The 16,434-nt window shown below is 39.8% G+C and overlaps 1 protein-coding gene across 2 annotated transcripts in view; it reads right to left on the reverse strand.

The window, feature by feature from the left end:
* Positions 1-1,056: 1,056 nt before the first annotated feature.
* The window catches only part of DOK6 (docking protein 6), a 368,967-nt gene continuing 353,589 nt past the window's right edge, over positions 1,057-16,434 (reverse strand). For both annotated transcript variants that reach the window (XM_025886885.2, XM_073898065.1), the window contains exon 8: positions 1,057-9,032. In XM_025886885.2, coding sequence (XP_025742670.1) covers positions 8,893-9,032 — 140 coding nt within the window. In that variant the 3' untranslated portion in view covers positions 1,057-8,892. The remainder of the gene's footprint in view (positions 9,033-16,434) is intronic.

Raw genomic sequence — 16,434 nt, forward strand, 5'->3', positions numbered from 1 at the left:
GATATCAAAATTAGGTAAGTTTGTCTAATGTTTTTCTTGACTAACTTAGAAATAAAGACAGCAGTTTTGCCATTTGGGGCGATTCTTTGGTTTTGTTTTTCTTCATTATGTTACAAAAATAACAGAGTAATTGCTCCTGGGCTGTGCCCTGTGGCATGCATTTATTAAATATCTTCTTTGATGTTGTCTCCAAACTTATACAAACCTTTGCACTTTTCATAAAGACTTTCCCAGTAAATATAGTCCTCACGATTTTAATAGAGAGAAAAAGAGGAAGGAAAATCCGTCAAGTTCACATCACCAGCTTGTTATGAAAGTGTCACCAAATTTCATATCCAGGAGAAGCTGTGTTTCGTTCAGCATTTACAACAAAGGGCCCCTTCACTGCCCCTCATGTTCCAAACTTCTGCTGGCTGACAGAACTGAAAGCTCTTGTACAGTTTGCATCGATTTCTTTAAATTCTGGCCTTTGGCCAGACCTACCCCAACTGGATATTTTTGTACCATGCCTGCTCCGTCTAGGCTTCCTCACCCATTCTGATGTCTCTTATCATCAAAAATACTCCTAACAAATTAATCTAGTGAACCAACAACAAATGCCCAGCTAGTATTTAAAGATTAAGTTTGAGAAACAGATTCTGTAAACGTATCTGCAAACAGGTCTAAATCCAGGTCACAAAAGGTTCAATATCAAGGGATGGAAAATCAGAAAGTCATCAATATCTGGTGTGGTCATGACTGTACAGATTTCACCTTCGAGGTGAAATCTTTGTCTACCAAATGTTCATTTTCAGTAATTTTCTTTGGTTGTTAAAGGGTGAACACAGTGCTGGAGGGAAAGTTGTTTTCTAGTTTTGTCACACTGTGAAAGCCACTTAAAAAAAAAGTGACTCTGGATGTCACTTCACTAGAAACATAAAAGTATTGATCACCAGTGCCATTGTCAACATTAATAGTCTATGATTCCACCAAGCCGCAGTTGCCCTAATAAAAATTATTTAAGATAGGATTAGGAAAACACTGGGAATGCATAATAAATTCTCAGTAATCTTCCACTTAATAAAGGGCCTTCTTTTATTTTATTTTGAAAATAGCAAGCCAAGGAATGAAAGAATAAGTGACATTTTAAAGGTTAGCAGACTACGATTGTCAGAATCCTGTTTAATTACATAGTTACAGTTCATCACATGATAATAAAAGTATAAGGAAATCATATAATATCATAATGAACAATATTAAATAACTCATGGGTAAAAACCATCAATTTAGATGTTCAAAATCTCAATCATGCAAAGTTGTGGTGTAAAGTAGTATTTTTGAACTGCTTTTTTTCAGTAATGGAGGATTTCTTAAATTACTATAAATTACCCTCCTTGTAGCCATATCAGTTGTAAATTTCTTAGAATTATGAGGAAGACATTAATAACAATTGATTAGGTGTATCTACTAAGGATTGAGATACAGAAACTATGAACTCAGAAGAAGGTAACTCTTATATTATGTATTTCATGTGTTTTTACCAAGGGGAAAAATCACACAGACAGATTTAAAAATAATTTAATTTCCTAATTTTATTATTGCCTCATTTTTATAATATTTTCTGTTCTGCCAGAAATTCACATTTAGGTTCCAGGGACAGCTATTCCTTTGCATTCCATTCCAAAACATGGCTCAACTAGTATTTAAGTACAGACGTCCCCAAACTATTATTTATCTGGAATAGATTGTGATGAAAAATAAGGTATGTCAAATCATATAATTTCCAGTAGAAGCAAATTTGTAATGGATATTTTATTTCTTAACAAGGGCCTAGCATCCAAAGTTATTTTTATCAAAATAATCATAAACATTATATTTAATCAATGACAAATGACATCTCTTTACAGAAGACTTCACAAAGTATATATAAATTAATTTAAAAGAATTTATAGAAAGCAAACATAGAACACGTCATTTAATATATTTTGAAGATTAGTAAGGATAAGGATTTTAAAAGATGGGATAATTCTGGGTGGACCTAGAAAAAAGATCACAAATATAGCACATACAGACAGAGTAGGTCAAAAGTAAAAAAGAAGTGTGTGTGTGTGTGTGTGTGTGTGTGTGTGTGTGTGTGTGTGAGTGTGTGGTGTTAGGGTTTGTGCAGAGAAGGTACAAGGGGGCTTCTGCAGGTCCTGGGAATTCTGTCATCTGCCGTAAAGATCATACTGGCTTTTATGCTCATCTATTGTCAGGGAGTAGATGGATTCGTTGTTGTAATTTATATACTGCCTGCTATTACAAAAGTAATATAGAGTGCCTTATAACTGGAAGGAATCTCTATTGTCTATTTTCGGTCTTCACAAAAATTTAGAGCTTCCTTTCCCCCACTGAACCCACTGATACATATATATATATGTATATATATATACATATATATATATATAAGAATAAGCACTGTTCTTTGAATTATGCAATAGATACGTAAATCTGAATTTGATTAGTCACATGATTTCATAATCACCTACACCATGCTAATTTTTGATTTATATATAATATTAAGATGCTACTGCCATTTTATTCTTCATTTTCCCTGCCTTTTAGCCCATCTGTCAAATAGTTAACAATATTGAAACACCATACAAACCCTCTTACATTGTTTTCTTTGAGAGAAAATCTGTAGTGATTTTTGAAAAAAAAAACTGTCATTATCTCCACCCTCTTTTCCTGAACTTAGGCTTTTAAATTTCAGATTTCCAAAAAATAAGCAAGTCTTATGAGGCTGTGGATCACTTGAGTGAATTAGGGTAGCAATCAGATACCAATATGAACACCACTGCAGGGTCAGGGTTGATCTTGCTCTACTCAATGCATGATTCTCTGTCTACAAAAAGGGCTGATTTTAAGCTCTCTTTAAGTCTAAAATCATCCTAAAAGTAGAGAACAAATGGAGAAAGTGAATTGTATCAACAACTAAAACTAGCTCCAAATAACTATTAAAAAATTTAAATTTATTCATTCTTCTTAAAATTGGAATATGGAATATAGGGTAGTAGGCATAGAAGATGAGGTAAAATAAAAACTTCTTAAACAATTATTAGAAGGAAATTGTAATATTTCTCTTACAAATGTACTTTTCCTCTCCTTTAAATGTTTACAAGATATTAAACTGGGAAAGTGTATGAAAATCATGAGTAAAATGTGGTTTTCTTACTACTTGGTAATTTTAACTGATTTCTTATTTATCTAGGCTTCAGTTAATTTAAATAATTGTCTACTGAAGGGTATAAGAAACTTGATATGTTAAGCTAATTTATTGTAAAAAAAGGTCATTTCCCAATTTCAACTGAAAATGGAAGATTTTTGAAGTTCACATGAAATAAAATATAAACCCGATGTTATTATCTAAATGCATTGTGACAAACGGACAAACGCCATCAAGAATTAAGCCAAAATGCTACAGAGTGATAAAGGTCCCCAAAATATTAATCCCAATTACAATATGATGAATCAGTAGGAATACAAAACATATATACTTTTTTTTTTTTTTTTTTAGTTAGACTATCACTGTAGGATAAATAAGTTTGAATTGCCAATGAAGAACTGGGTGACAATGTAAGAGTAATAAAATTTATAACAATCATTCATGACCTACAAGTCCAGTGAATTGTCTCATAAAGCCTCTCTATTGACATAGTTAGTGATGAATCCAGGAAAGGTTAGGAACATCTGAAAAATCTGAGGAGACGCTTCAATGTTATGCAAGGGCCCATTTATTTAGAGGCCATGTGGCATTTTTCAACTACCACTGTATCTGAATGGGAGAGAAGATGGAGCCACGGAAGTAGTCCTGGCCCAGGAGCCTGGAACTGGGCAAAACTATTCCCGATTGTTTCTTTGCCTTCGAATAAATGACAACATTCATGGGTTTGGGTTTCCTCCTGAGTAGAACATAAGGTAGGACCTTTATTCTACATGATGGCTTCCAGAGCTAGCTGGCATCCTGCCCGTCTAGAATATGGGCCCAACATCTCAGGATACTTCCATGGGGCTCTGTAAACTAGCTGCTGCCTCAACAAGTTGTAATAATTGTAGAAATGATACAACAAAGATTCACATTCTCGAGTAAGAAAGTAAGGATTTGTGGTAGTTTCAGGGAGGAAAAAGGCGGGTTCATTTTGCAAATACATTCACAGAGAAGGCACGCATGAGACTGTGGCTCTCTTCTGACATACTTAGCCCCCAGCCAGGGTCACGGATGATATACCTTCATTTCGAAACTCAGATGAAGTTGACCATACAAAAATGATCCTCATGTTACCAAAGAGACATTTTACCATGGGGATTTTGTTACACATCCCTTCATGTTCAATAATTTTCACTAAACCCAAGGAAGCATACTTATTGGTTATGTGTTGTCTTTATGTGGTCATTTCAAAACATGGCCCAACTGCTGTCTTCTTTTGATTGCATGGTCGGTGCCAGACGAAGCTGGTCAGGAAGGCCAAGTCTGTGATACGGAACTGCCGTTAGAATGTTAAGAAAGTAAGAGTCTTAGTGCTACTTTGGACATTTCATTGGAGTCTTTATAATTTTATCTAAATCGCTGCCCTCCTGAGTAGGTCCCATCCCTCTTCTCTGCCCCCTCCATGGAATATTGTTCTCCATACGTTTCATAGGCTAGAAATTCATCTGTGTGGCACATCACCTAGTATTATAGTAATGGAAATATAGTGGCCAATTTTTATCTATTTGGAGAAGGCCAAGGTTGAGGAATTGTAAAGTATGGTTAATGACTGATAAAGTAATTTGAAACTGCAAGATACTGATCGACATGATACGTTAATAGAATTGGAGAAAAGTGTGTCATCCTCACTTTGAGCAGTTTTTAGTATAATATTTGTTATAAGACATAATGTGTTAAAGGCCTAAAGCTCAAAAAAAAAAAAAAAAGCCTAAAGCTCAGCCCCACTAAATGTATATTGCCCATTTATTGTGCTGTTATAATCATCAAAACTGGACTACGAATTTTTTATAAGAATATAATTTGCTTAGCTTGTTTTCACTGTAGCATTAATGGTTGACTTGAGTAAGTGGCTCAAATAATCCCCTAAAGGGATTAGGGTACTCATGCTTTTTTACAAAGTTTTCTGAGATATTGGCCAAAGAACGAGGGGCAGACATCAGTTTTTATGATATGTTTTTAATATCTACTCTAAAGATACCACATGCAATAAATAAATTGACTGTAGAAACTATTAACCATGTAATGTTATTTATCAGTCCACTGTTTCTATATTGGACAGAAAGTATTAGTGGTAGAACGTTTTATAGGTGATAAATGATTTTCAAACATAATTGCCCAATGAAGACAGAAAAATTGTACAAGATACCAGGACTAGTACTCTAGTTACTACTTGGTGAAAAAAAGTGAGGTTTACTTTTAATAAAAAGGTTTCACTTTATTTCACATGTTCCATCAAACAGCATCCTCCTTAGTATGTAAGTAAATATATATTTCTGATTTTATTAGGTTCATATTGTGGCAGTGGCCAGAACCTATTGATTCATAAATATCTGTAACCTGCATAAATAAATTAGTTCTGAGTGCCTATTACTCATTCAATGAATTAGTGAAAGATGTGTTTTCTTTTCCCCCCACCAGTAATGATAAACTATTGGGTCAAGGTTATTTTATACTTTTCCACACTTTAAAGATAATGTCAGGTATTCGTCATGGGTGCAACGATTAATATTTTCAGAAGAAAACTTGGGGATGTAAGAAATAACCTCTCCCCCCTCCCACCATGTCATCTATCTGTGAACTGTGTACACCCTCCAGGCTTTCTCTGCTCTCAGAAGAGCCTCCACTTACTCGGGTCAGGGCCCTTTACCACTGCTCTCTTCCAACCCAATACTGAAACTGTGACCATCTTCACTCACCTGCCTAAATCCAGTTGGAACCCCAACTGAGTCACTCTCAGAAGGAGCCAAAGGATGTTTTTGGTTCATAGCAACCCCAATGGCAGGAAAGATATAATACAATTTCTGAGGGAGAAAAATGACTTGCAGAATGTAGAGGCATCTTCAGTCCAAACCTATGAGCTCAAGTGAGCTGAATATGTGTCTACGTCCATTCTAATTGCTCCAATGAAATTAGTTTTATGAAGTTCCAGGAGTATAGTATGGTAACTTTTCCTTCATCTTTGGTTTTTGTAGAAGATTTATATGCTCGTCATTTTTATTACAATGCGCACTGCCTTAATGTCAAGTATATTAGGCTAATATAAATTCTCCTGTCTGTTCGGTTAGCAATTTTAACTCAGCTACAATTACAAGTATAGATGGAGGAGTATGCTAGAATAAATCTCCAAAAATGTACCATGGGAGACTTTATAGCATTATCCTCATTGGGATGAGATTGGGTTAAAGACTTGGGAAGGAAATTTCTCTCACATACTCTTTTAATGACATTATTTTCAGAATGAACTGGCCCAAGCTTAGCCTGATATTTGGTACCGCCTCAGTTATGCTCACTGGTAGTGGTCACAAGCAAATGATGTTCTGGAAGCAATTTCATTCAGGTATTGTGTCTTCTACCAAACAGACACAAGAGCAGACTCGTCTAATTAGCAGAACCTCCCCCCACCCCCGGCCCCGGACTCTCTCTCTGTGCTTCTCGCACATTAATGACGCTGAGACATGAACCAGGACCCCTGAGGGGCCTTCCCCACAAGTCCCACGTAGAAACTGTGGTCTCTAAGCAACAGCTCGACTGAGTGAGTGGGTGAGAGCCTTGCTCTGAATGTGGCACCACTAGGAGCTGTGCTCAAATGGTCTCAGTGGGGAGTTGCTCTGGTGTGGTTTACAACGGCATTTCAGAAGCAAATGCCAATGTGCTAAGTGATTCAGAGGTGTATGACCCCGCAAGCTGGGATTTTAGGGAAGCTGTATCATCATCAGGAACCAGGCATCTGCTTTTCTGCTGTGTCAGCAAAATTCACAGCGCAGAGTTTGAATAATTTTCTTTTTATCCCTGAAAGCTTAAGATAATTATTTTTCACAGCCACATTAACTCTTATGATTAGCATCTTGATGGGGTTTTCATACTTATCTGAGAGATTCAGAGAGTCTAGGTAGTTGTTATAAGTGTACATTTATCTAGGAGGGACCCAGAACCATTTCTAGTCATTAGTAATTCTCTGAAATGAATTTGGAATCTGCATTCAAGCTATGGATAGAGATAAAAAAAAAAAGAGTCTTATTACAGATCAGCAAAACAGATAACCCTTCAACAGACTAACTTTAATAGTTTAAAGAATTTTGTTATTAAGAAAAAAATTCAGGCTTTTATCTTACATGATCTGGGTTCATTGTTCTTTAGATTCCCCTTGGAGTATTTATAAGCTGACCATCTTAGGCATGTGGCATCAGATAATTCAGGCAGAATGATTTTTATTTTTACTTGAGTAAACTTCAAAATTAAGGACAAAAATATCTTTGTTGACCTTAATTAAATTAGACAAATTTTTTAGATCACGTGGAAGCCAACCACTCACTTCCCTTTAAACTTGGTAGTTTTGTCACGAATTTCAGATACAAAAAACGATATTTGATCCGTTTTCTCTGATGATCCCAACCAACCCATGTCCATTAAAAAGAAAGTAAGCTTAGCAAATTCTGGTTACACACTAAATCACAAGCACCCAATGGCTTTTGAGAATGGCATCTATAAAATCTGAAATAATTAATATCTACAATCCTGTGCCCATTGTTCTCCCGACTGTAAAATAGCTGAGTTCTTTTTAGGTATATACATATACTTTTTATCTGTTTCTTGAAATACAGCCTCTCATTTAAAGTCTTTCTTTTATTTGAGGGTAAACGGAAGCAGTGCGTGATCACACCTAATCTTCCTCACGTAGCTCAGAGGGATGGTCAAAGAGAGAAACATCGTCAAGAAGGGAGTACTAACCAGAAAGACAGTGTGGTGACATGACACGTAGGACAGACAGCTGGACCAGTTCTCTTGCTTTCGTTTTCGAGTGTGTCCCTCCTTCTCACATATTCATTTATACTTGTCAGAGGAGCAGACTTGACTACATAAGTACTTTTGCTAATAAGAAGCCTTTTTTTTTACAGCACTATTTTAAAAATAGCTATTCAACATAACAATCTTAATGTTAATGCACCAAATTACAGTATTCAACAATGTAAGTGAGCATATCCTGTCACCCTCAGCACACATTTGATATATACTTGTTAGATATAAATGGATACAGCAATATCCATGTCTCTATTTGTCTACAGATGCGCGCGCGCGCACACACACACACACACACACACACACACACACACACAGCAGAGCTACAAGGCCCTGCTCAACAGTGTGTTCTAGATCTCGGGTTCCCTTAATTGTCACTGGGGCTTATTTATATGGAGAGTTATGATGCCATTTGTAGACCTTGCTGGATTTGTCCCCGTCAAAACTTTCCATGCCACATAGGTTGTGGTAGGTGACCTTATGTCTAAGGACAGACCCTGTCATCAGGCAGGAGGGCTGAGCCACGAGGACAGGGGTCAAGCCCACCACTCAGGCACAACCCAGCGCGGGCAACTTCTCGTGGTGCCCAGAACCAAAGAATTTCATTTAAATGACCTTTCATACGATTTGGATTCTATTTTTGTAAAACATAGATTCCCCCCCACCCCCAAAAAACTCAATAAATAAAGGACTTAGCCACAGAGTCAAGGAAGCAGAACTCCAGGTTTTAACCTTCTACTGGGATCGGGACTAGACCCGCCCCATTTCAATTTTGCCTGCAACTGGTCTTCCAGGAGCCTGAGGGTGCAGCAACCCCACCAGCAGGTCCAGACAGACTGTCTCTCTGGTCGGCAGTGGCTCTCTGACTGTCATTGAATGAGGCTGGAGCTGTAGCTGAATCCGTAACTGCTCGACCGGGACAGAGACGGCTGAGTCTCTTCGCTCTGCTCCGAGGCGTAGCTGGGAAATGTCTGTGCACGCGACATCTTCGAGGAACCAAACCCATGACCTGAGAGAAGGGAAGGAAGAAAAGGTGTACTAAGAAATAGATTCAGAAAGGCAAAGGGATATATTGGAAACAAAAGCAAAAAACCCACAAAAACCAAGCAAACAAGGCAGATGCCCACAAATCCTCAAAAGAGAGCTCCAGGTAAGTACCTAAGTGTGAAAATTGGAGAAATTTGGCACATTATTTCTCTTTGAGTTAATAATGAATTCAGGGCTCAATATTTTCCTCAAGCATGTCTTGTCAAAAATTCGGATGCCAGGCAGCTAGGTAAATTTTCTAGAGATCTCAAACTTCTAGTAGCCTCCAGCTATTGGAATACAAGCAGAAAAGATTTTCTGAAAAAAAGCTGTTTTTGATGGAGAGCCTGTGAGCTGCGTTCTTTTCTTTTGTACTCACTTTCAGCATACAAAAGCAAATTACACACTTTCTTAAAACCTTTTTTGAGCAGGCAAATTACACTGCACCCCAACCAGTAACCATCAATTAGCAGGAAAAGCTTTCGCAATTGTAGACTTCAAGGCCCTGATTTACCCTGTCGGTTTTGTGAGTAACTGAACCCACTTCGTGATATGATTAACCTAAACAGTGAATCTTTATGGTTAATAAAATGGCTGGAAGGTTTAATCTTCTAGATAATAGATTTAAGGAAAATTCTATCTATGCTTTTGGGAGTTCGGACGCATCCCTGAAATGAAGTATTTGTCTAATGCAAACGGAAACAGAAGTGACCACCGAGAAGCTTGTCAGCATGCTGACAACAGAGGGAGAAAAATGTCACTATTTCCAGGGGCCTTCCCATCCTTTTTCTTAACCATGAATTTATTCTTCATATTTGAGAATGAGCTTAGTGAGCAGAGAAGAAAACTAGATCCAGTGCGCTCCACCCTTCCAGGGAGTATATTTCACCCAAAGGGAAAGATGTTCCTAGTCTGATTGGTAATGTTTCTGGTCTCTACCAAGAGGAATAGGACACACGGTCCGCTCTCGCAGAAACGAGGACCATCTAGTCCTTTTCCTTAGGTGGCACAGCGGAGGGGTCATGCACCTAAAGCCAGTTTCATCATTAGGTGAGTCTGGTGACTTGGAAAACATCCTTGCAGTTTCAGAAGCTTGGGGTCCAGGGAGAAATGCAAATGAATTGGGTAATAAAAGGCTAATTAAACTGGTAGAACCTCTTAATGTTAAAAAATTGTGAGAGTGAAATCTTGCTTTCTACATAAAAAGTCACTTTCACTGTGGCCTCATTCCCTTGTAGATTAAGTCTCCCCAGGAGCAGATCAGGGGAGAAGGGAGATGTGGGCATTTCCTCTTTGCCTTGCCCTCTGGCTGCTCCTGGGGTTCTGCCAGCCCAGCCTCCTTTTGAGCGTCTGGACCTTTCTGCTCCCTGCTCTGCCTCTCCCAGGGCCGCCTAACCACCCTTCCTCTGTGGGTGGGAATGCTGCCCACTGTTGCCCGTCCTTCACAATTCCTTGCTGGTTCCATCACTTCCCTCCCAGCACTTATAAATAGTCCTTTAAAGTCTCTTAACATCCCATCTGGTCGTGTCTTCTCTTTTCCTGTAGGACCCTGATGCTTCAAGGAGGAACACTGGATCTGGGAAGAGGCAGAAAAGGGGAGAAATTAGGGGGACCTAGGGTGAGGTCAGGGGTGGGAACTCGGAGCTAGAAGACCAGATATGCGTGCTGCTTCTGCTACTTATAGGAGTAACCGACCTTGTGAGACTCACAAGTGTTCTCAGTTTCCTTAGCTGCAAATTCTGGATGACATGAATGGTGCTATATGACCCATTTGATTCCCAAATCAATGAGTTGTAATTGAATTCCAACATGTTAAGTGCTACCACCATAGTGAACAGATAGGATGTCACCATCGACTCCAACAAGGTCACCTAGATGGGATGGTCAGGGAGGGCCTCCTGAAGAAGGTGGCATTTTCACATGATATGTGACAAAGTTATGAGAGAATAATGTGATATGGAAAAAAAAATCACTTGAATACTTTAACAATTTTGCCTCCTTATCTTACCATTGACTTCCTGGATGATAACTCACAGTCTTCAAAAGTGGAACTACTGGCCTTTATCAACATAAACCAGCTGGAAATGCTAATATTAAGACAGTGTTCCTGGTCTTGGTTTTATCTTACTGAAAAAACAAGTGAGAAATATCCGAGGGGCGCCTGGGTGGCTCAGTCGTTAAGCATCTGCCTTTGGCTCAGGTCATGATCCCAGGGTCCTGGGATTGAGCCCCACACCGGGCTCCCTGCTCGGCAGGAAGCCTGCTTCTCCCTCTCCCACCCCCCCCGCTTCTGCTTGCTCTCTCGCTGTCTCTCTCTCTGTCAAATAAGTAAATACAATAAAATTAAAAAAAAAAAAGAAAAGAAATACCCGAAAGAGGGCAGTACCAGAGAACACCTTTAATTCGCTCGCTTTGCTTGTGGGCTAAAAGCGAAGGCTTGTTAAGTTGTGGATTTGGAAGAGTCTGGCACATGCAGCTTTTTACCCTAGAATCTTGAGTGTGAAAATTCACTCACGCAGCTACTACTCGTCAAACATCAGCTAAAACAGCTCAGCACCGCACAGGGGAGGCACGAAATGGGAAGTGCAGCTCCTGCCTTTGCAAGTGGTCCACAGACTGCTTTGGGAATGGTGGCTGGTCAAGGAGACAAACAAGAAACACGAAAGAAGGGCGCACGCAGCCCATGCTTTCCAGGATCCGGGCAGGGCAACGATGGGGCCGAGAAGAGAGCTACAGACGTCCTGTCAACCACCGCAACTGCCCTCTGCCCCCAAGTATTTTGAGGACTGGGTGAACCACCACTGGGGAAGACGCCCGGAACTCGAGGTACCCAGTAGATGTTAGTTTTCTTCTTTCTGTCTCTGCCCAGTGGGTCCAGATTCTTTTCGGTGCACTCACTGTCTGTGCTTTCACCCCAGGGCAGCCTGCAGCCCCTTGCTGGGCCGGGTTTGGAACGTCATTCTCCTTCAAGGTCAACATTGCTTTCTTCATTTCCTCTCTGAACCACTTCTAGTCTAACTGGAAATTAAATTATGATTTTTTTTTTTTACTTCTACCATTTCTTTACAGACAATTAACAAATGATGCTATTTAATGTTTGTCACAAAAATAACATACCTCAATCAGAACTGTTACAGATGAGGGCTTAATAAGGACTGTTTGATTATGGCAACAATGAGTAGGAGAAAAAGAGAGAGAAATAATTAGCATTTTCTCAACATTTATTTGAATTATGCCCTTTGGCACTGTTGATGAAAACAAAACAGAAATCTACTTTGTGGCTTCAGTTAAACACTTGCTAGCATACACTCTTCACACCACTAAACAAGAGACTCTATTTAAATGCTTCCTCCAGATCATCCCCTAAAGACAAATGAGGTGAATAGGTGCCCTGGGAATGTGGGGAATTCTATAACTTAAAAGCGACGAATTTGCTAATGGCTACTGGTCCATCTTAAAAGTCTTTTTACATTTTTGTTTCTATTCCTGTGTATATTCATCTTTGTTTTAATAGAAAATAATATTTTCTACCCATATTTTCAGGGAATATTGACAAGCTGGGAAAAAGCCCCGTATTTCCCTGGCAGTCTGAAGTATACTCTGAAATGACGCTTCATAACATCCCTCTTCTCCCCGCTCCGCATGGTATGTGCACAATCCCCAGACTGAAGAACACGGTTCCATCCCATAAAGAAGGAAATATATTGGATATTGAGACACTGAGAACATCTGCTTATTCTAACAAAATCACAGGACTCCTCCCAATTCCAGAAACGTAAGTACCACGGGACAAGGAAGGCAAAGTCACTCTAGCCATAAAAGGAAACCTTTCCTGACGCACCCTAAAAGATGCAAACCAGTAAAGAGCTAGAAGGAACACAGACGCAGTGGAAAATGACAACCAAATCAGGATGTAGGACCAGAGAGTCACCTAGAAGAGAAAACCAGAATGACAGCACCTTATCAATATCCTCCCTTTCCCGAGGAATGAAGAAGCGCATTTTTCCCGTTCTGCTAGCTCCTGGTTTTCTGTGCTTACCAACGTGTACGTACTCTTTCCATAAACTGTAAAGGAAATGGTTGCTTTAGCCAGTCAGCAGGGTCCCAAAGCATAACACTCATGCTTATTAATTGGTAAGAAATAATGGATACTTGATTTGAATTTATGTGTTTTATTAGTTTGTTGGGATCTGGGAGAGAGGGAAGGGTGTTGTCTGTTTAAATAGTAAAACATTTTTTTTAAAGGCAGAAAAAAACCCCAAGTAAAACGGTTGCTTCAGGAGTGGGGCAGACCAGGGAAAGGCATCAAGAGCCATCGGGCCTCGGTAGACACAGAGGAGGTGCCATCTTCCCTAACAAGGGGCTTCTAAGGGTGGGGGGGAAGGGGTGACAGAGGGTAGCCGGGCCTGGACGCTGAAGGACAGACAGCAGGAACAGCTCCGGGGGAGCAGGACAGAGGTCGGGCCGAGCTCTCACAGCAGAGGACTGTGGGCCAGAAGATTTTCGTGGGCATCTAATCCTTGGATGTTTACCTGGCAGGTGGCAGAAGTGGAAACCAGACTAGAGGTGGTAGTGGCCTGGAGCTGCCCTCAAGGATCGTAATGAGGACTTGCCACCTACAAGTTATGCCTGGAGACGCCAGGGACTCACTGCCCACATCTTTTCCGTCGCCGTATTTCACTTTCACTCAATTCATTCTAATTACAGTTCAAACCGGACTATCTTTTAGTTTAATCTATGTGCTCACCTAGTAGGTGCTGCTGAAGTTCCAGTGGAGAGTCCAGGGTTGCAGTAGCTTCATGCCCCACCCCCTGCTTTTTTTTTAAAAAGATTTTATTCATTTATTTGAGAGAGAGAGAGAGAGAGAGCAGGAGTGGGTGGAGGGAAGGAGAGGCAGAGGCAGAGGAAGAGGGAGAAGGAGGCTCCCCACGGAGCAGGGAGCCCGATGCGGGGCTCGATCCCAGGACCCTGGGATCATGACCTGAGCCAAAGGCAGATGCGTCACCGACTGAGCCACCCAGGTATCCCCTTCACAAACCTTGAATAGATTTGCTGGGGGTATTGAGGCTCAGGTTCAGTACATTTGAATCAATGGGGGACTAAAGATCATGGATTTCAACCCATAAAGAAAGTGATTTGCAAAAGCCACTGTCCATTGAACGCACATAATAACCACTGTCCATTGAGTGCCTATTTCATGCAGATCCTATGCTAAGTACATTAGAAATATCATTTTTAAAAATCCTCATATCAATTCTATAACATGAAACTGCATATCCTTATTCTCCTGTGGGAAAAACCGAATTGAAGCCTACAGGCCTTTATGGACTTGCAAAGCTGACAAGTGGAAGGGCACAGAGGCAGATCCAGGTCTGGAGACTGAAGCCAAAGCCTTGCCAACATTTTGCTACATTTCTTCACAGAACACACACTCTCTCTCTTCTTTTGTATTTTGTTGTCTCTTTTAAATTTTTTTATTTGGACACATGGATTTTTCTGCTCTTATTGTATTTTTATCTTTTACTTTTAAAAATTGAGGTACAATTGAGAAATATAATTGTATACATTTCAAGGGTACAAGGTGACGATTTGATATACACGTGCATTGTGGAATGATCAAGATAATTAACACACCCATCACCTTACAGACTTCATTCTTCGTTTGTGCGTGTGGTGGGAATGTTTAAGGTCTACTCTCGGCAACTGTCAAGGACACACACCGTATTATTAACTGTAGTCACCGAGCTGTACATTGGATTCTCAGAAGGTATTCTTCTGATAAGTGAAAATTTGTATCCTTGGCTGACATCTCTCCATCTCCCCCTCCCTCCAGCCCGTGGCCACCACCACTCCACTCTTTGTTTCTTCACAGAACTTTCTAAACATCTGTTTAGTTGAGGATACAGCACAGCTTCAGAGAAGAAATACCGATTTTCACGACCCAATCCCTAAAGACGTGATTGAAGTACCTCTAAAGTATGTTGTCGAACAACAAAAACGACTAAAGCTGCATCTTCATCAACTCAGGCTGCTGTAACAAAGTACCTCAGACTGGGGGGCTTATACAGCAGAAATGTATGTTTTCACAGTTCTGCAGGCCGGAAGTCCTAGATCAAGGTGCCAGTGGGGTTGGTTTCCAGGGAGGATGCTCTCCTTGGTGCTTTCTCCTCAAGGCCTGACGTGGGCGCTTCTCTGTGCTTTATTTCCTGTGGTCTCTTCCTCCTCTCCCGAGGAAACGAATTCCATGGGATCAGGGGCCCACACTTATGACCTTACTGAACCTTAATTACCTCCTTAAAGGCCTTTTTCCAAATATAGTCACATTTGGGGTGAGGGCTCCCGTCTATAAATTTTGTGGGGACACAATTGAGTGCAGAGCGAACTGTAATTAGTAAAATGGATGAGGAGATATTAACTTAAGGGAGGTGATGCTTTTTCCTTTGCTGGGTATTATTATATCCTTAACCTTTTCTCGAGGAGGTATTTGTACTTGTTAGTAAAGTTATGTAATTTGGTTTAAGATTACATAAAATGATTAAATATCACATGTAATTTCGCACCCTTCACATTGCCAAAAAAAAAAGAAATTAAAAGTTTAATGGTTGATTTATGCCATTAAGTTTCTGAAATAAACTGTCAATTTGCATTGCACTCATTTACACTCCCACATAAAGGGTAGAAAAGTATTTTCTTAACGTTAGATAGATCTGGATATTTTTAGACTTTTCCTTTTTTTCAAGTTGAAGGATGTTTCCACGTTGAAAATTTGCACCTTGTTGTTTAATTTCCTTTTGCTACATGAAGTATTTAATTTTTTTGAAGCCAAATCTGTCTTTGTGCTTTCTGAGTTTTGTGTCTTGGTAATAAGTCTCCCCTTGTCACAGGATTATTAAAATATTTTCTTATAAGTTGTTTTATATATATTTTCATGAATTTCTTATGCTGTCTTCAGCTCTTTGATTTATTGGAAATCTCTCTTCATTCATGTCCTTATTAAGGATGCTTGTATTGTGTGATGATTCATAGTGTTGGTCTTGAAGGAACACTGCTCGGGTTTGGGTCTCAGCTCCACCCGGTGACAACTGGAAAGATATCACCGCTCTGTCTTGTTGACTCCTCAAGTCTATAACGGGAATCATAATAGCTTCTACGAATAGAATCATGTTTTATTACTATTTTTTATTTATTTGTAAAGATTTTACTTATTTATTTATTTGACAGACAGAGAGAGAGAGAGAGAGAGAGAGAGAGAGAGAGAGAGAGAGAGACCACAAGTAGGCAGAGCGGCAAGCAGAGGAAGAAGGAGAACCAGACTCCCCAAAGAGCAGGGAGCCCGATGCGGGGCTTGATCCCAAGACCCTGGGATCATGATCTGAGCGGAAGGC

The sequence above is a fragment of the Callorhinus ursinus genome, unplaced genomic scaffold, assembly GCF_003265705.2.
Source record: "Callorhinus ursinus isolate GAN/ISIS: 27379988/994484 unplaced genomic scaffold, GSC_fseal_2.0 scaffold11, whole genome shotgun sequence".
NCBI classification, from domain to species: Eukaryota; Metazoa; Chordata; class Mammalia; order Carnivora; family Otariidae; genus Callorhinus; species Callorhinus ursinus.